This window comes from Eleutherodactylus coqui, chromosome 10 (assembly GCF_035609145.1).
Source record: "Eleutherodactylus coqui strain aEleCoq1 chromosome 10, aEleCoq1.hap1, whole genome shotgun sequence".
Lineage (NCBI taxonomy): Eukaryota > Metazoa > Chordata > Amphibia > Anura > Eleutherodactylidae > Eleutherodactylus > Eleutherodactylus coqui.
In genome coordinates this window covers 140,636,085-140,655,568 of record NC_089846.1, presented here as the reverse complement: position 1 = coordinate 140,655,568, position 19,484 = coordinate 140,636,085, and the positions used below count along the sequence as shown (strand labels likewise).

Here is a 19,484-nt window from a genome sequence, read left to right as displayed (position 1 = left end):
GCCACAATAGCGGCAAGAGTGGGCCCCCCCCCCCTCCCAACAACTTTTACTTCTGAAAAGCGCTCATTAGCATGGCATACCTTTGCTAAGCACCACACTACCTCCAACAAAGCACAATCACTGCCTGCATGACACTCCACTGCCACTTCTCCTGAGTTACATGCTGCCCAACCGCACCCCCTCCCCCCCACAGCGCACACCAAACTGTCCCTGCGCAGCCTTCAGCTGCCCTCATGCCACACCACCCTCACGTCTATTTAGAAGTGCGTCTGCCACGACGAGGGACCGCAGGCACACACTGCACAGGGTTGGCACGGCTAGGTAGCGACCCTCTTTAATAGGGGCGGGGCGATAGCCCACAATGCTGTACAGAAGCAATGAGAAATACAATCCTGTGCCACCGCCATCAGGAGCTGCACACGTGGGCATAGCAATGGGGAACCTATGTGCCACACACTATTCATTCTGTCAAGGTGTCTGCATGCCCCAGTCAGACTGGTTATATGCACCTTAACAGTAACCGCGTTGGTGGTAATGTGGTGGTGACTGCGGACCTAGTACCACGGTTGTATTTTGTTGGTTTTCGGAATGCGGCCAGGATTAAGTGGGCCGTGGCGGGGGGATGGTGTGGGGGCTCTCGTTGTGTCGGTAAAGGTGAAATTCTTGGACTGCCACCAGACGAAGCAATGCAAAGACATTTGCCAAGAATGTTTTCCCTGTTGGAGGAGGAGGGGGATGTTTTTGAGGCACTACGTGTCCTCTCCACGTGTCCGTGGTTATATGCACCTTAACAGTAACCGCGTTGGTGGTAATGTGGTGGTGACTGCGGACCTAGTACCACGGTTGTATTTTGTTGGTTTTCGGAATGTGGCCAGGATTAAGTGGGCCGTGGTGGGGGGATGGTGGGGGGGCTCTCTAGTAGTGTCGGTAAAGGTGAAATTCTTGGACTGCCGCCAGACGAACCAATGCAAAGGCATTTGCCAACAATGTTTTCCCTGTTGGAGGAGGAGGGGGATGTTTTTGAGGCACTACGTGTCCTCTCCACGTGTCCGTGGTTATATGCACCTTAACAGTAACCGCGTTGGTGGTAATGTGGTGGTGACTGCGGACCTAGTACCACGGTTGTATTTTGTTGGTTTTCGGAATGTGGCCAGGATTAAGTGGGCCGTGGCGGGGGGATGGTGGGGGGGCTCTCTAGTAGTGTCGGTAAAGGTGAAATTCTTGGACTGCCGCCAGACGAACCAATGCAAAGGCATTTGCCAACAATGTTTTCCCTGTTGGAGGAGGAGGGGGATGTTTTTGAGGCACTACGTGTCCTCTCCACGTGTCCGTTCCATGTAAGCAATAGTAGCACTCAAGACAGGCCCCAGTAACAATTCTGAAGCAGCAGTATAGCGGGAGCGCAGTCTTCGTTCCATGTAAGCAATAGTAGCACTCAAGACAGGCCCCAGTAACAATTCTGAAGCAGCAGTATAGCGGGAGCGCAGTCTTCATTCCATGTAAGCAATAGTAGCACTCAAGACAGGCCCCAGTAACAATTCTGAAGCAGCAGTATAGCGGGAGCGCAGTCTTCGTTCCATGTAAGCAATAGTAGCACTCAAGACAGGCCCCAGTAACAATTCTGAAGCAGCAGTATAGCGGGAGCGCAGTCTTCGTTCCATGTAAGCAATAGTAGCACTCAAGACAGGCCCCAGTAACAATTCTGAAGCAGCAGTATAGCGGGAGCGCAGTCTTCGTTCCATGTAAGCAATAGTAGCACTCAAGACAGGCCCCAGTAACAATTCTGAAGCAGCAGTATAGCGGGAGCGCAGTCTTCGTTCCATTTCAGTAGCCTTAGTATAGCCAAGGCACAAGTGACATTTATGTAGCTAAACTGTAGGCCAACCCCACACACCTTTCTGTACCATGAGTGCAGGCGAAGAACATAGAAATTACTATGATTACACTGTAGGTGAGGGCCCCAAAAAATTGGTGTACCAACAGTACTAATGTACCTCAGTAAAAATTGGCCATGCCCAATCAAGATGGCAGGTGAATCGCTTTGGTTAATGTGGCTTAAGTGGTAACTAGGCCTGGAGGCAGCCCAGTGTAACGAAAAATTGGTTCAAGTTAAAGTTCCAACGCTTTTAAGCTAATTGAAACTTAGAAAAATTGTTCAGAAAAATTATTTGAGTGAGCCTTGTGGCCCTAAGAAAAATTGCCCGTTCAGCGTGATTACGTGAGGTTTCAGGAGGAGGAGCAGGAGGAGGAGGAGGAGGAATATTAGACACAGATTGATGAAGCAGAAATGTCCCCGTTTTGGATGGTGAGAGAGAACGTAGCTTCCATCCGCGGGTGCAGCCTACGTATTGCTTACGTATCGCTGCTGTCCGCTGGTGGAGAACAGAAGTCTGGGGAAATCCAGCCTTTGTTCATCTTGATGAGTGTTAGCCTGTCGGCACTGTCGGTTGACAAGCGGCTACGCTTATCGGTGATGATTCCCCCAGCCGCACTAAACACCCTCTCCGACAAGACGCTAGCCGCAGGACAAGCAAGCACCTCAAGGGCATACAGGGCTAGTTCAGGCCACGTGTCCAGCTTCGACACCCAGTAGTTGTAGGGGGCAGAGGCGTCACCAAGGATGGTCGTGCGATCCGCTACGTACTCCCTCACCATCCTTTTGCAGTGCTCCCGCCGACTCAGCCGTGACTGGGGAGCGGTGACACAGTCTTGGTGGGGAGCCATAAAGCTGGCCAGGCCCTTAAAGACTGTTGCACTGCCTGGGATGTACATGCTGCTCGATCTACGCACATCCCCTGCAACATGGCCCTCGGAACTGCGCCTTCTGCCACTAGCGCTGTCGGCTGGGAATTTTACCATCAGCTTGTCCGCAAGGGTCCTGTGGTATAGCAACACTCTCGAACCCCTTTCCTCTTCGGGAATCAGAGTGGGCAGGTTCTCCTTATACCGTGGATCGAGCAGTGTGTACACCCAGTAATCCGTAGTGGCCAGAATGCGTGCAACGCGAGGGTCACGAGAAAGGCATCCTAACATGAAGTCAGCCATGTGTGCCAGGGTACCTGTACGCAACACATGGCTGTCTTCACTAGGAAGATCACTTTCAGGATCCTCCTCCTCCTCCTCCTCCTCCTCAGGCCATACACGCTGAAAGGATGACAGGCAATCAGCCGGTGTACCGTCAGCAGCGGGCCAAGCTGTCTCTTCCCCCTCCTCCTCATCCTCCTCATGCTCCTCCTCCTCCTCCTGTACGCGCTGAGAAATAGACAGGAGGGTGCCCTGACTATCCAGCGGCATACTGTCTTCCCCCGCCCCCGTTTCCGAGCGCAAAGCAGCTGCCTTTATGGTTTGCAGGGAATTTCTCAAGATGCATAGCAGAGGAATGGTGACGCTAATGATTGTAGCATCGCCGCTCACCACCTGGGTAGACTCCTCAAAATTACCAAGGACATGGCAGATGTCTGCCAACCAGGCCCACTCTTCTGAAAGGAATTGAGGAGGCTGACTCCCACTGCGCCGCCCATGTTGGAGTTGGTATTCGACTATAGCTCTACGCTGTTCATAGAGCCTGGCCAACATGTGGAGCGTAGAGTTCCACCGTGTGGGCACGTCGCACAGCAGTCGGTGCACTGGCAGCTTAAAGTGATGTTGCAGGGTGCGCAGGGTGGCAGCGTCCGTGTGGGACTTGCGGAAATGTGCGCAGAGCCGGCGCGCCTTTACGAGCAGGTCTGACAAGCGTGGGTAGCTTTTCAGAAAGCGCTGAACCACCAAATTAAATACGTGGGCCAGGCATGGCACGTGCGTGAGGCTGCCGAGCTGCAGAGCCGCCACCAGGTTACGGCCGTTGTCACACACGACCATGCCCGGTTGGAGGCTCAGCGGCGCAAGCCAGCGGTCCGTCTGCTGTGTCAGACCCTGCAGCAGTTCGTGGGCCGTGTGCCTCTTATCGCCTAAGCTGAGTAGTTTCAGCACGGCCTGCTGACGCTTGCCCACCGCTGTGCTGCCACACCGCGCGACACCGACTGCTGGCGACATGCTGCTGCTAACACATCTTGATTGTGAGACAGAGGAGGAGGAGGAGGAGGAGGGTGCTTTAGTGGAGGAAGCATAGACCTCCGCAGATACCAGCACCGAGCTGGGGCCCGCAATTCTGGGGGTGGGTAGGACGTGAGCGGTCCCAGGCTCTGACTCTGTCCCAGCCTCCACTAAATTCACCCAATGTGCCGTCAGGGAGATGTAGTGGCCCTGCCCGCCTGTGCTTGTCCACGTGTCCGTAGTTAAGTGGACCGTGGCAGTAACCGCGTTGGTGAGGGCGCGCACAATGTTGCGGGAGACGTGGTCGTGCAGGGCTGGGACGGCACATCGGGAAAAGTAGTGGCGACTGGGAACTGAGTAGCGCGGGGCCGCCGCCTCCATGATACTTTTGAAGGACTCCGTTTCCACAACCCTATACGGCAGCATCTCAAGGCTGATGAATTTTGCGATGCGGACGGTTAACGTTTGAGCGTGCGGGTGCGTGGCGGCGTACTTGCGCTTGCGCTCGAACACTTGCGCAAGCGACGGCTGAACGGTGCGCTGAACTACACTGCTGGATGGGGCCGAGGACAGCGGAGATGAGGGTGTGGGTGCAGGCCATGAGGCGGTAGTGCCTGTGTCCTGAGAGGGGGGTTGCATCTCAGTGGCAGGTTGGGGCACAGGGGGAGAGGCAGGGGTGCAAACCGGAGGCGGTGAACGGCCTTCGTCCCACCTTGTGGGGTGCTTGGCCATCATATGTCTGCGCATGCTGGTGGTGGTGAGGCTGTTGGTGTTGGCTCCCCGGCTGAGCTTTGCGCGACAAAGGTTGCACACCACTGTTCGTCGGTCGTCAGGCGTCTCTGTGAAAAACTGCCAGACCTTAGAGCACCTCGGCCTCCGCAGGGTGGCATGGCGCGAGGGGGCGCTTTGGGAAACACTTGGTGGATTATTCGGTCTGGCCCTGCCTCTACCCCTGGCCACTGCACTGCCTCTTGCAACCTGCCCTGCTGATGCCCTTGACTCCCCCTCTGAAGACCTGTCCTCCTGAGTAAGCGTTGCACACCAGGTGGGGTCAGTCACCTCATCGTCCTGCTGCTCTTCCTCCGAATCCTCTGTGCGCTGCTCCCTGGGACTTACTGCCCTTACTACTACCTCACTGCAAGACAACTGTGTCTGATCGTCATCGTCCTCCTCACCCACAGAAAGTTGTTGAGACAGTTGGCGGAAGTCCCCAGCCTCTTCCCCCGGACCCCGGGAACTTTCGAATGGTTGGGCATCAGTGACGATAAACTCCTCTGGTGGGAGAGGAACCGCTGCTGCCCAATCTAAGCAGGGGCCCGAGAACAGTTCCTGGGAGTGCTCCCGCTCCTGAGCAGGTGTTATTGTAGTGGAGTGAGGAGGCTGGGAGGAAGGAGGAGCAGCAGACAGAGGATTCGGATTGGCAGCAGTGGACGGCGCAGAACTGCGGGTAGACGATAGGTTGCTCGAAGCACTTTCTGCCATCCAGGACAGGACCTGCTCACACTGCTCATTTTCTAATAACCGTCTCCCGCGTGGACCCATTAATTGGGCGATGAATGTGGGGACGCCAGAAACGTGCCTCTCTCCTAATCGCGCAGCAGTCGGCTGCGACACACCTGGATCAGGAGCTTGGCCTGTGCCCACACCCTGACTTGGCCCTCCGCGTCCTCGGCCACGTCCACGTCCACGTCCTCTAGGCTTACCCCTACCCCTCAGCATGCTGTATTACCAGTGATTAGATTTCCCAGGCAGGAAATAAATTGGCGCAAGACTGCAGGCCAAATATAATTTTTGCCCTTTTTGGAAAACGAAAGGCCCCACTGCCTCTAGTGAATGAATTATCTAAGTTTAATAACTGTGCTGTGTCCCTGCTTATGTGTCACAGAACGTGAGGGTAGCAGAGTTATTAACTGTGGCAGAGCAGGTATTTTTTTTCCCAATTAAGGAAAGCAAATGGCGAACCCAGCAGTAAAGCGTAGCTGGCTGCGTATGATTTAGCAATGTTTTTCACGCAGCTCACACGTCTCCACAGGCGTAAGGACGGACACAGGCTGGACAAATAGATTTGTTTTCAGTTTTTTCCCACCAACAGGCAGCACTGCGTATATTCAATGAACCTGCGAAGTTTAATAACTGCGCTGTGTCCCTGCTTATGTGTCACAGAACGTGAGGGTAGCAAAGTTATTATAACTCTTGGAGAGCAGGTATTTTTTTTCCCAATTAAGGAAAGCAAATGGCGAACCCAGCAGTAAAGCGTAGCTGGCTGCGTATGATTTAGCAATGTTTTTCACGCAGCTCACACGTCTACACAGGCGTAAGGACGGACACAGGCTGGACAAATAGATTTGTTTTCAGTTTTTTCCCACCAACAGGCAGCACTGCGTATATTCAATGAACCTGCGAAGTTTAATAACTGCGCTGTGTCCCTGCTTATGTGTCACAGAACGTGAGGGTAGCAGAGTTATTATAACTCTTGGAGAGCAGGTATTTTTTTCCCCAATTAAGGAAAGCAAATGGCGAACCCAGCAGTAAAGCGTAGCTGGCTGCGTATGATTTAGCAATGTTTTTCACGCAGCTCACACGTCTACACAGGCGTAAGGACGGACACAGGCTGGACAAATAGATTTGTTTTCAGTTTTTTCCCACCAACAGGCAGCACTGCGTATATTCAATGAACCTGCGAAGTTTAATAACTGTGCTGTGTCCCTGCTTATGTGTCACAGAACGTGAGGGTAGCAGAGTTATTATAACTCTTGGAGAGCAGGTATTTTTTTTCCCAATTAAGGAAAGCAAATGGCGAACCCAGCAGTAAAGCGTAGCTGGCTGCGTATGATTTAGCAATGTTTTTCACGCAGCTCACACGTCTCCACAGGCGTAAGGACGGACACAGGCTGGACAAATAGATTTGTTTTCAGTTTTTTCCCACCAACAGGCAGCACTGCGTATATTCAATGAACCTGCGAAGTTTAATAACTGCGCTGTGTCCCTGCTTATGTGTCACAGAACGTGAGGGTAGCAGAGTTATTATAACTCTTGGAGAGCAGGTATTTTTTTTCCCAATTAAGGAAAGCAAATGGCGAACCCAGCAGTAAAGCGTAGCTGGCTGCGTATGATTTAGCAATGTTTTTCACGCAGCTCACACGTCTACACAGGCGTAAGGACGGACACAGGCTGGACAAATAGATTTGTTTTCAGTTTTTTCCCACCAACAGGCAGCACTGCGTATATTCAATGAACCTGCGAAGTTTAATAACTGCGCTGTGTCCCTGCTTATGTGTCACAGAACGTGAGGGTAGCAGAGTTATTATAACTCTTGGAGAGCAGGTATTTTTTTCCCCAATTAAGGAAAGCAAATGGCGAACCCAGCAGTAAAGCGTAGCTGGCTGCGTATGATTTAGCAATGTTTTTCACGCAGCTCACACGTCTACACAGGCGTAAGGACGGACACAGGCTGGACAAATAGATTTCTTTTCAGTTTTTTCCCACCAACAGGCAGCACTGCGTATATTCAATGAACCTGCGAAGTTTAATAACTGCGCTGTGTCCCTGCTTATGTGTCACAGAACGTGAGGGTAGCAGAGTTATTATAACTCTTGGAGAGCAGGTATTTTTTTTCCCAATTAAGGAAAGCAAATGGCGAACCCAGCAGTAAAGCGTAGCTGGCTGCGTATGATTTAGCAATGTTTTTCACGCAGCTCACACGTCTACACAGGCGTAAGGACGGACACAGGCTGGACAAATAGATTTGTTTTCAGTTTTTTCCCACCAACAGGCAGCACTGCGTATATTCAATGAACCTGCGAAGTTTAATAACTGCGCTGTGTCCCTGCTTATGTGTCACAGAACGTGAGGGTAGCAGAGTTATTATAACTCTTGGAGAGCAGGTATTTTTTTCCCCAATTAAGGAAAGCAAATGGCGAACCCAGCAGTAAAGCGTAGCTGGCTGCGTATGATTTAGCAATGTTTTTCACGCAGCTCACACGTCTACACAGGCGTAAGGACGGACACAGGCTGGACAAATAGATTTGTTTTCAGTTTTTTCCCACCAACAGGCAGCACTGCGTATATTCAATGAACCTGCGAAGTTTAATAACTGCGCTGTGTCCCTGCTTATGTGTCACAGAACGTGAGGGTAGCAGAGTTATTATAACTCTTGGAGAGCAGGTATTTTTTTCCCCAATTAAGGAAAGCAAATGGCGAACCCAGCAGTAAAGCGTAGCTGGCTGCGTATGATTTAGCAATGTTTTTCACGCAGCTCACACGTCTCCACAGGCGTAAGGACGGACACAGGCTGGACAAATAGATTTGTTTTCAGTTTTTTCCCACCAACAGGCAGCACTGCGTATATTCAATGAACCTGCGAAGTTTAATAACTGCGCTGTGTCCCTGCTTATGTGTCACAGAACGTGAGGGTAGCAGAGTTATTATAACTCTTGGAGAGCAGGTATTTTTTTCCCCAATTAAGGAAAGCAAATGGCGAACCCAGCAGTAAAGCGTAGCTGGGTGCGTATGATTTAGCAATGTTTTTCACGCAGCTCACACGTGTCCACCGCCCGTAAGGACGGACACAGGCTGGACAAATAGATTTGTTTTCAGTTTTTTCCCACCAAAAGGCAGCACTGCGTATATTCTATGAATAATAACTGTGTTGTGGCCCTGCCTATACAATTCTTTCCCTGCAGTATCAATGGAGGGTGCAATGCTCTGCAGAGGCGATTTTGAGAAGCCCAAAAAAAATGCAGCACAGCCAACAGCAGCCTGGACAGTACTGCACACGGATAAATATGGCCCTAGAAAGGACCGTTGAGGTTCTTGAAGGCTACACTCACTCCTAACACTCTCCCTGCCTATGCAGCACTTCTGTCCCTAATGCCAGGTGCAACGGTCTGCAGAGGCGATTTTGAGAAAGAAAAAAAAATCCCACTGCTAACAGCAGCCAACACACAGCTATCAGTGGCCCTAATAAGGACCTTTGGGGGGTCTTGAAGCCTACACTAACTACCAATTCTTTCCCTACAGCAGCTCCGGTATAAACAGCACTGTCCCTCATCTAACTCACACCGCATCTGAGGCGAGCCGCGGGAGGGGCCGACTTTTATATTAGGCGAACACCTGATCTCGCCAGCCACTCACAGCAGGGGGGTGGTATAGGGCTTAAACGTTGCAGGGGGAAGTTGTAATGCCTTCCCTGTCTTTCAATTGGCCAGAAAAGCGCGCTAACGTCTCAGGGAAGGAAGTGAAAGTAACCAGAACACCGCATGGTGTTCGTCACGAATAACGAACATCCCGAACACCCTAATATTCGCACGAATATCAAGCTCGGACGAACGCGTTCGCTCATCTCTAGTAACAATACACGGAGGCAGAAACGTTACACCCCTCTAACCAAACGCCGATACAGGTCACATAGCCATCCAGCTCTGGTAGAACTACAAGTCCCATCACTAACTCCAGGCCTACTCCAATCAACAACAACATATATACAGTATCTATGTGGCTTATGCCATGGATCATCACAGAAAAGTATCAAAATATCAGTTAAAAGGATATGAAGAAAATGGATGGTTCAAGACGGAACCCATTACAGCCAGCGGTTTCCATCAGGTGCCGACGGTTTCTGTCATTCTGTCATACAGATCCGACAGCTGTTTTATTTATGTTGTGATCCATAATGGAACAGAAGAATGGAAATGTGAATAAAGCCTGAGGGCCCTTTTACACAGAACGATAATTGTTCAGATTCTCGCTGGCTCGCCGGAATCTGAGCGATAATTCGGTCTGTGTAAATGGTAATTAGTTGCTTATAGTTCAGTTTAGGGAGGCATAAAAACTGAACGTCGACCGGCCCATGTAAACAGGAAGTCATTCATCTATGAACCACTTCCTGTTTACTGTGAATGGAGGAGTGCGGACCAGAGCGATCTCCAGCCGCCCCGTCTCCATACAATCAGCGATCATCAATCCAGTGTGAAGGAACAGGAGCGATTACCGCTGGGACGACTGCTTTAGCGCCGGACAATCATCCCGTGTAAAAGGGCCCGAATTTGAACTCAAATACATGCTATCAGTAATTGAACATGTTTATATATCGTGTATACAATGTAGCAAATAGTGGAGATAAATATTCAGTATACAAGAACAGAACAAACCGAGAAAAACGGTGCAAAACTGTAAGACAGTATGGCAGAAGTTCGCCAAGTTCTATATATCTCACAGATTTGATACCCGGGTACCGACACACCTGACTGATTCCTTTTTCTTGAAATGGGGGCATCACTAAACTATTGCCATGCCTCCAGGCTGGAGCTCTGTCCTGACACAAGTCGTACATTACATCAGGTCATAACTGTCGCGGTTCATACAAAACTTTTTTTTGCCCAAGGATCTTGTAAATTGGGCCATTTTGCCTCCAGCAACTGTTGCCATAGATCCCTAGTAGAGATGAGCGAACGTACTCGGTAAGGGCGATTTCGCAATCAAGCACCGCGATTTTCGAGTACTTCACTACTCGGGTGAAAAGTACTCGGGTGCGCTGTGGGGCGGGGGGTTGCAGAGGGGAGTGGGGGGTAGCAGCGGGGAACAGGGGGGAGCCCCCTCTCTCTCTCTCTCCCCCCCACTCCCCGCTTCAACCCCCCGCTCACCCACAGCGCACCCGAGTACTTTTCACCCGAGTAGTGAAGTACTCGAAAATCGCGGTGCTCGATTGCGAAATCGCCCTTACCGAGTACATTCGCTCATCTCTAATCCCTAGCCTAAAAGACTGACCACTGGGACCCTCATGGTTACCAATCCCTGTTCACCCATACTTTATCACTAACAGTCTATGGGAGATACAGAAACAACCACGTTTGCTGATTGGATTAACAAGACTACAGAACTGACCCTTAAAGGGAAAGATTACCCATAATCCCCTGTCTTCTAAAACTTGAAGTCTGTCCTATGTCCATTAGTTTTGTAATTAATTACAATTTATTGTTCACTGTTATCAGTTATTTCGGGCCGGGGAGGGACTGACTGTTGCGTTCTTCACTGAGCTTATTACCAGGAAATCCAGAAGTGTATCAGCCCCATGATTACCGCTTTATTTTACAAATCTCCACTTCAGAGAACTTCTGAGACATTCACACAGGTGTGCATCTTAGAAGATTTAGGTTTAATGGCTCCTTAAGTCCTAGACTCAAGCCGAGTCCACAGCATAATGGATTTTCAGGTAGCCTACAGCGATAGGTCGGTTTCCAGGACAAGTTGCCCCTTTTTTTGCATGAAATGGGGGCATCCTGCAAGTGTGGGCACAGACAGAAGTGAAGTAGTTCTGCGGCTGTGCCCATGCATGCAGAATACGAATATCAGAGCTCTTGTAGAATACATACAACATACTAAGAAAAGAGTGGATACGACAGACTGCGGGCCACCCAACTGTGGTTATTGCAAAACTACAACTCTCAGCATGCCCTGATTGCATCTGTCAGAGTATGTTGGGAGTTGTAGTTTTAGAAACAGCTGCAAAGTGAAAAGACGCCCCTGCAGGTTGTTACCTACCTTATAAACTTCTCCATAGCTCCCACTCCCCAGCCGGTGGATCAGCTCATACACATCCTGGGGGTCTTGATTGGAAATATCCAGCCGACCCTGCACATCCATTCTGCACAATTCACAATGTGCAAGTGTCACCAGCAGCAGTCGGCGGTGCCTGAACGCTGCGCACTAGGATTGGCTGACACAAGTCCCTACAGTTTCCTGAAAGTTCAGTCTTGTGTTACTCTCTGCTCCCTAGACACATCTTGCAAAGTCCTAAGCGTCTTCACATAGTATTAAATACCCATAGAGAGAAGAGAAGCAGCAGATGAGCTTTAGGTGAGGAGGAGGAAGGCGTAGTCGTGTGCAAGAAACGTACAAGTCTATTCGCAGATTTCTGTAAGATGGTGTGACAGATATGGATGTAACAGAGCTGAGTTTGCCATTTGGCACTGATAACATGCTGAGATCTTATCGGTGTTTTTTTGTAGGCAGAGGGCGCAATGGGAAAAAAACAGGGACTTTACCTCTAGGCATCTATAAGGTGCCAGGAGGAGAAAAAGAGCGAGCCAACCCGCCGAATGGGAATCAGTTGTAAGAAAACGGACAGAACTTATTTTTTTCACTTTTCAGCTTGTGCTGCGTACATTGGGGGCAGAGTCAGCAGTCAGCCCATTATTAATGGGGGGCAATGGTAAAAGGAAGCTCCTCCAGGGGTGCGTTCACACGCAACATGCAGAGAATAGAAGCCATTAATTTCAATAGGTTCATTCAAATACACGGATGTTTCGCGCACATTTCGGTTATTCTTGCTCACTACAAACAACTGTCTGTTCATAACAGCAAGAAGTCGCTCAGCAGTCATGAAACGGCGCGGCGAACAACTGCTGAGCGACTTCTTGCTTAGAGCTCCGTCTGGTGTGATTTCATCAGCCAAAAGACGTCCAGAATCGCTTGTTTGAGGTGATTTTCCAGGCGACTATCTGCGTATAAGTACCATAAAGCTCCTCTAATGTAAAGCTGGAGGCCGATAACACGGAATCGCATCCCTCACAATACATAATAGGGCTTTGTACGGGCGCGTCCCCCCGGGACGGAATAATCCGCACCAACATCTAATGTCCGGAGTCTGATGCAGGACGGAAATGGCAAATTGGCAACAGCAATTCTATGTCAAAAGCTGCATCTAGATCTGCAAATTCTGACAGCAGCCGACCCCACTGTGTCTGCAGAATGTTCTGCCCCCTGTTCGGACACCATGGAGGGGCTTTTACCCAATAGCGTTTTTTTGCGCTGCGATATCGCTGCATTTTTTTCCAGTGGGACTTTCTAATGTTAAAATCGTAAGTTTGTGCTTTTGAAAAAAACACAGCAATATCGCAGCGTTAAAAAAGTGCTAGTGGGTAAAACCCTGAGGGTCAAGTCTGTGTGCTCCTCTAGAACCTTATTGCAGAGCTCTACTTGGGGATGGCACAAGAGGGAGACGTGCAGCCAGAACTGGGAATTATCTTAACTTCAACAGGGGGCGCAAGGCTTGCTGGTTACAGGCATAACTGGGTCTCTGAAGACACGGGCCTTGGTGGTCATGGCAATGAAACAGTCTTCTAAGAGGATACACAGGGTATTGGTTACAGTTAGAGATGAGCGAGCACCAAAATGCTCGGGTGCTCGTTACTCGAGACGAACTTTTCGCGATGCACGAGGGTTCGTTTCGAGTAACGAACCCCATTGAAGTCAATGGGTGACCCGAGCATTTTTGTATTTCGCCGATGCTCGCTAAGGTTTTCGTTTGTGAAAATCTGGGCAATTCAAGAAAGTGATGGGAACGACACAGAAACGGATAGGGCAGGCGAGGGGCTACATGTTGGGCTGCATCTCAAGTTCCCAGGTCCCACTATTAAGCCACAATAGCGGCAAGAGTGGGCCCCCCCCCCCTCCCAACAACTTTTACTTCTGAAAAGCCCTCATTAGCATGGCATACCTTAGCTAAGCACCACACTACCTCCAACAAAGCACAATCACTGCCTGCATGACACTCCGCTGCCACTTCTCCTGGGTTACATGCTGCTCAACCCCCCCGCACGACCGAGTGTCCACAGCGCACACCAAACTGTCCCTGCGCAGCCTTCAGCTGCACTCATGCAATGCCACCCTCATGTCTATTTAGAAGTGCGTCTGCCAGAGGAACCGCAGGCACACACTGCAGAGGGTTGGCACGGCTAGGCAGCGACCCTCTTTAAAAGGGGTGGGGCGATAGCCCACAATGCTGTACAGAAGCAATTAGAAATATAATCCTGTGCCACCGCCATCTGGAGCTGCACACGTGGGCATAGCAATGGGGAACCTATGTGCCACACACTATTCATTCTGTCAAGGTGTCTGCATGCCCCAGTCAGACCGCGTTTTTTTATAAATAGTCACAGGCAGGTACAACTCCGCAATGGGAATTCCGTGTGCACCCACAGCATGGGTGGCTCCCTGGAACCCACCGGCTGTACATAAATGTATCCTATTGCAGTGCCCTGGACAGCAGAGCTAACGTCAGATTAAATGCAGGTGGGCTTCGGCCCACACTGCATGCCCCAACCGGACCAGGGTTTTTAATTCATAGACACAGGCAGGTACAACTCCCTATTGTGAAGTCCCTGTGGACCGACAGCATGGGTGGGTGCCAGGAAGCCACCGGCGGTACATAAATATATCCCATTGCAGTGCCCAACACAGCTGATGTAACGTCAGCTGTAATGCAGGTGGGCTAAAAATTAATTTGATTACACTGTAGGCGAGGGCCCACAAAAATTGGTTTATCAACAGTACTAATGTACCTCAGAAAAATTGTCCATGCCCAACCAAGAGGGCAGGTGAAACCCATTAATCGCTTTGGTTAATGTGGCCTAATTGGTAACTAGGCCTGGAGGCAGCCCAGTTAAAATAAAAATTGGTTGAGGTGAAAGTTTCAACGCTTTAATGAGCATTGAAACGTATAAAAATTGTTTACAAAAATTAGATGAGTGAGCCTTGTGGGCCTCAGAAAAATTGCCCGTTCGGCGTGATTACGTGAGGTTTCAGGAGGAGGAGCAGGAGGAGGAGGAGGAATATTATACACAGATTGATGAAGCAGAAATGTCCCCGTTTCGGATGGTGATAGAGAACAATGCTTCCATCCGCGGGTGCAGACTACGTATTGTTTATGTATCGCTGCTGTCCGCTGGTGGAGAAGAGAAGTCTGGGGAAATCCAGGCTTTGTTCATCTTGATGAGTGTTAGCCTGTCGGCACTGTCGGTTGACAAGCGGGTACGCTTATCCGTGATGATTCCCCCAGCCGCACTAAACACCCTCTCTGACAAGACGCTAGCCGCAGGACAAGCAAGCACCTCCAGGGCATACAGCGCGAGTTCAGGCCACGTGTCCAGCTTCGACACCCAGTAGTTGTTGGGGGCAGAGGCGTCACCGAGGATGGTCGTGCGATCGGCTACGTACTCCCTCACCATCCTTTTACAGTGCTCCCGCCGACTCAGCCGTGACTGGGGAGCGGTGACACAGTCTTGCTGGGAGCCATAAACCTGGCAAAGGCCTTGGATAATGTTCCCCTGCCTGGCTGTACATGCTGCCTGATCTCTGCGCCTCCCCTGCTACCTCGGCCGCGGAACTGCGCCTTCGGCCACTAGCACTGTCGTATGGGAATTTTACCATCAGTTTGTATAGCATCACTCTCGAACCCCTTTCCTCTTCGGGTATGAGAGTGGGAAGGTTCTCCTTATACCGTGAGTCAAGCAGTGTGTACACCCAGTAATCCGTAGTGGCCAGAATGCGTGTAACACGAGGGTCACGAGAAAGGCATCCTAACATGAAGTCAGCCATGTGTGCCAGGGTACCTGTACGCAACACATGGCTGTCCTCACTAGGAAGATCACTTTCAGGATCCTCCTCCTCCTCCTCCTCCGGCCATACACGCTGAAAGGATGACAGGCAAGCAGCATGTGTACCCTCAGCAGTGGGCCAAGCTGTCTCTTCCCCCTCCTCCTCATCTTCCTCCTCCTCCTCCTCACCGCGCTGAGATATAGACAGGAGGGTGCCCTGACTATCCAGCGACATACTGTCTTCCCCCGGCTCTGTTTCCGAGCGCAAAGCGTCTGCCTTTATGCTTTGCAGGGAACTTCTCAAGAGGCATAGCAGAGGAATGGTGACGCTAATGATTGCAGCATCGCCGCTCACCACCTGGGTAGACTCCTCAAACTTTCCAAGAACCTGGCAGATGTCTGCCAACCAGGCCCACTCTTCTGAAAAGAATTGAGGAGGCTGACTCCCACTGCGCCGCCCATGTTGGAGTTGGTATTCCATTATAGCTCTACGCTGCTCATAGAGCCTGGCCAACATGTGGAGCGTAGAGTTCCACCGTGTGGGCACGTCGCACAGCAGTCAGTGCACTGGCAGATTAAACCGATGTTGCAGGGTGGCAGCGTCCGTGTGGGACTTGCGGAAATGTGCGCAGAGCCAGCGCACCTTTCCGAGCAGGTCTGACAAGCGTGGGTAGCTTTTCAGAAAGCGCTGAACCACCAAATTAAAGACGTGGGCCAGGCATGGCACGTGCGTGAGGCTGCCGAGCTGCAGAGCCGCCACCAGGTTACGGCCGTTGTCACACACGACCATGCCCGGTTGGAGGCTCAGTGGCGCAAGCCAGCGGTCGATCTGCTCTGTCAGACCCTGCAGCAGTTCGTGGGCCGTGTGCCTCTTATCTCCTAAGCTGAGTAGTTTCAGCACGGCCTGCTGACGCTTGCCCACCGCTGTGCTGCCACGCCGCGCGACACCGACTGCTGGCGACGTGCTGCTGACACATCTTGATTGTGAGACAGAGGTTGCGTTGGAGGAGGAGGAGGAGGAGGGTGCTTTAGTGGAGGAAGCATACACCGCCGAACATACCACCACCGAGCTGGGGCCCGCAATTCTGGGGGTGGGTAGGACGTGAGCGGTCCCAGGCTCTGACTCTGTCCCAGCCTCCACTAAATTCACCCAATGTGCCGTCAGGGAGATATAGTGGCCCTGCCCGCCTGTGCTTGTCCACGTGTCCGTTGTTAAGTGGACCTGGGCAGTAACCGCGTTGGTGAGGGTGCGTACAATGTTGCGGGAGACGTGGTCGTGCAGGGCTGGGACGGCACATCGGGAAAAGTAGTGGCGACTGGGAACTGAGTAGCGCGGGGCCGCCGCCGCCATCATACCTTTGAAAGCCTCCGTTTCCACAAGCCTATATGGCAGCATCTCCAGGCTGATCAATTTGGCTATGTGCACGTTTAACGCTTGAGCGTGCGGGTGCGTGGCGGCGTACTTGCGCTCAAACACTTGCGCTAGCGACGGCTGGACGCTGCGCTGACAGACATTGCTGGATGGGGCCGAGGACAGCGGAGGTGAGGGTGTGGGTGCAGGCCATGAGACGGTTGTGCCTGTGTCCTGAGAGGGAGGTTGGATCTCAGTGGCAGGTTGGGGCACAGGGGGAGAGGCAGCGGTGCAAACCGAAGGCGGTGAACGGCCTTCGTCCCACCTTGTGGGGTGCTTGGCCATCATATGTCTGCGCATGCTGGTGGTGGTGAGGCTGTTGGTGGTGGCTCCCCGGCTAATCTTGGCGCGACAAAGGTTGCACACCACTGTTCGTCGGTCGTCTGCACTCTCAGTGAAAAACTGCCAGACCTTTGAGCACCTCGGCCTCTGCAGGGTGGCATGGCGCGAGGGGGCGCTTTGGGAAACAGTTGGTGGATTATTCGGTCTGGCCCTGCCTCTACCCCTGGACACCGCACTGCCTCTTGCAACCTGCCCTGCTGCTGCCCTTGCCTCCCCCTCTGAAGACCTGTTCTCAGTAGGCGTAGCAAACCAGGTGGGGTCAGTCACCTCATTGTCCTGCTGCTCTTCCTCCGAATCCTCTGTGCGCTGCTCCCTCGGACTTACTGCCCTTACTACTACCTCACTGATAGACAACTGTGTCTCATCGTCATCGGCCTCCTCACCCACTGAAAGGTCTTGAGACAGTTGCCGGAAGTCCCCAGCCTCATCCCCTAGACCCCGGGAACTTTCCAATGGTTGGGCATCAGTCACGATAAACTCCTCTGGTGGGAGAGGAACCACTGCTGCCCAATCTGAGCAGGGGCCCGAGAACAGCTCCTGGGAGTCTGCCCGCTCCTCAGAATGTGTCATTTTCATGGAGTGAGGAGGCTGGGAGGAAGGAGGAGCAGCAGACAGAGGATTCTGAGTTGCAGCAGTGGACGGCGCAGAACTGTGGGTGGACGATAGATTGCTGGAAGCACTTTCTGCCATCCACGACAGGACCTGCTCACACTGCTCATTTTCTAATAAAGGTCTACCGCGTGGACCCATTAATTGTGCAATGAATGTGGGGACGCCAGAAACGTGCCTCTCTCCTAATCCCGCAGCAGATGGCTGCGATACACCTGGATCAGGAGCTCGGCCTGTGCCCACACCCTGACTTGGGCCTCCGCGTCCTCGCCCGCGTCCACGTCCTCTGGGCCTACCCCTACCCCTCAGCATGCTGTATTACCAGTAATGCAGAAACAGAACGCTGTAATTAAATGTGCCGCTTATTGGCCTGTGGTTGGAGGCTGACTTCGCTTACGGAACGCCAGGAAATAATTTGGCGCAAGCCTGCTGTAACACTTAGCTGGCTGCGTATGATTTTGTAGAACTACAACACCCAGCACAGACAGACCCAGAACACTGAGCACAGTCACAGGCAGGCCAAATAGATTTTTTGCCCCAAATTTTTTAGCAAAGGCCCACTGCCTATATTCAATCAATATGTCTTCTGTCCCTGCCTACGCACTTCTGTCCCTGGAGTATTACTGCAGGGCGCAATGCTCTGCACGGCTGATATACCCAAAAAAAAAAAAGTGCAACACTCCAAAAAGCAGCCTCCACACTACTGCACACGGTTAGATGTGGCCCTAAGAAGGACCGTTGGGGTTCTTGAAGCCTAAAATACTCCTAACACTCTCCCTATAGCAGCTCCAGCATCAGCAGCACTTTCCCTGAGCTATGTCAGAATGCATCTGTGGCGAGCCGCGGGAGGGGCCGATTTATATACTCGGGTGACACCTGATCTCGCCAGCCACTCACTGCAGGGGGTGGTATAGGGCTTGAACGTCGCAGGGGGAAGTTGTAATGCCTTCCCTGTCTTTCAATTGGCCAGAAAAGCGCGCTAACGTCTCAGAGATGAAAGTGAAAGTAACCCGAACATCGCGTGGTACTCGTCTCGAGTAACGAGCATCTCGAACACGATAATACTCAAACGAGCATCAAGCTCGGACGAGTACGTTCGCTCATCTCTAGTTACAGTCTCTCCCAGAGCAGGGCACCTTGGGTTGGCATTCTCATCATCTCTGGTCAGAACCTCAGTATTATTCTTGGCTTTTCTGACTCCACTATACAGTCTTTCTTTCCCAGTAGCATCTGAAACCATACCAATACTCCAGGGACACTTCTAGCAAAGATTGATCTTAGGCCTAGCAGTCCCATGTAAGACTACCGTCCCATCTGATCTGAGCGTAATGCACATCACAAATGCGAATAGAAGGGGAATGTACACAAAAGGACACCTAAACAGACTGAACAGCAAATGGGACTTGTGAGCAAAACATCCAACACTGACAAATACAAAAACACTTAACTAGAACACCAACCAGCGTAAGCCGATGGAAAAGCTAAAGTACGTACAAGGTATTGGTTAGTATTTTGGCCAAGATAAGCTCATGAACCCTCGACAAGGGTCTTTGTTGTCTTGTGAGTCCCTACTCTAAGACAACTCAAACCCTAGTGAGTCATGTCTGCAAGTGGGGCGATCGTCCCAAAATGGACGGCCCCACGCTGGAACCTAGGGGCATGGCTTGCCATAGATGGTAAATGGCATACAAGAAGAACAGGACATTGTTCTGAGA

At 51.4% G+C, this 19,484-nt stretch overlaps 1 protein-coding gene across 3 annotated transcripts in view; it reads right to left on the bottom strand.

Annotated features, from left to right (window-relative positions):
• MAP4K1 (mitogen-activated protein kinase kinase kinase kinase 1) overlaps window positions 1–19,484 on the bottom strand; it is a 90,161-nt gene that overhangs the window by 61,709 nt on the left and 8,968 nt on the right. For 2 of the 3 annotated variants that reach the window (XM_066579904.1, XM_066579905.1), the window contains exon 1: window positions 11,572–11,788. The exons of the other annotated variant lie outside the window; for it this stretch is intronic. In XM_066579904.1, the coding sequence (XP_066436001.1) occupies window positions 11,572–11,673 (102 nt within the window). In that variant the 5' untranslated portion in view covers window positions 11,674–11,788. Of the gene's footprint in view, window positions 1–11,571; window positions 11,789–19,484 lie in introns of those variants that run through there. 3 annotated transcript variants of the gene reach the window in all.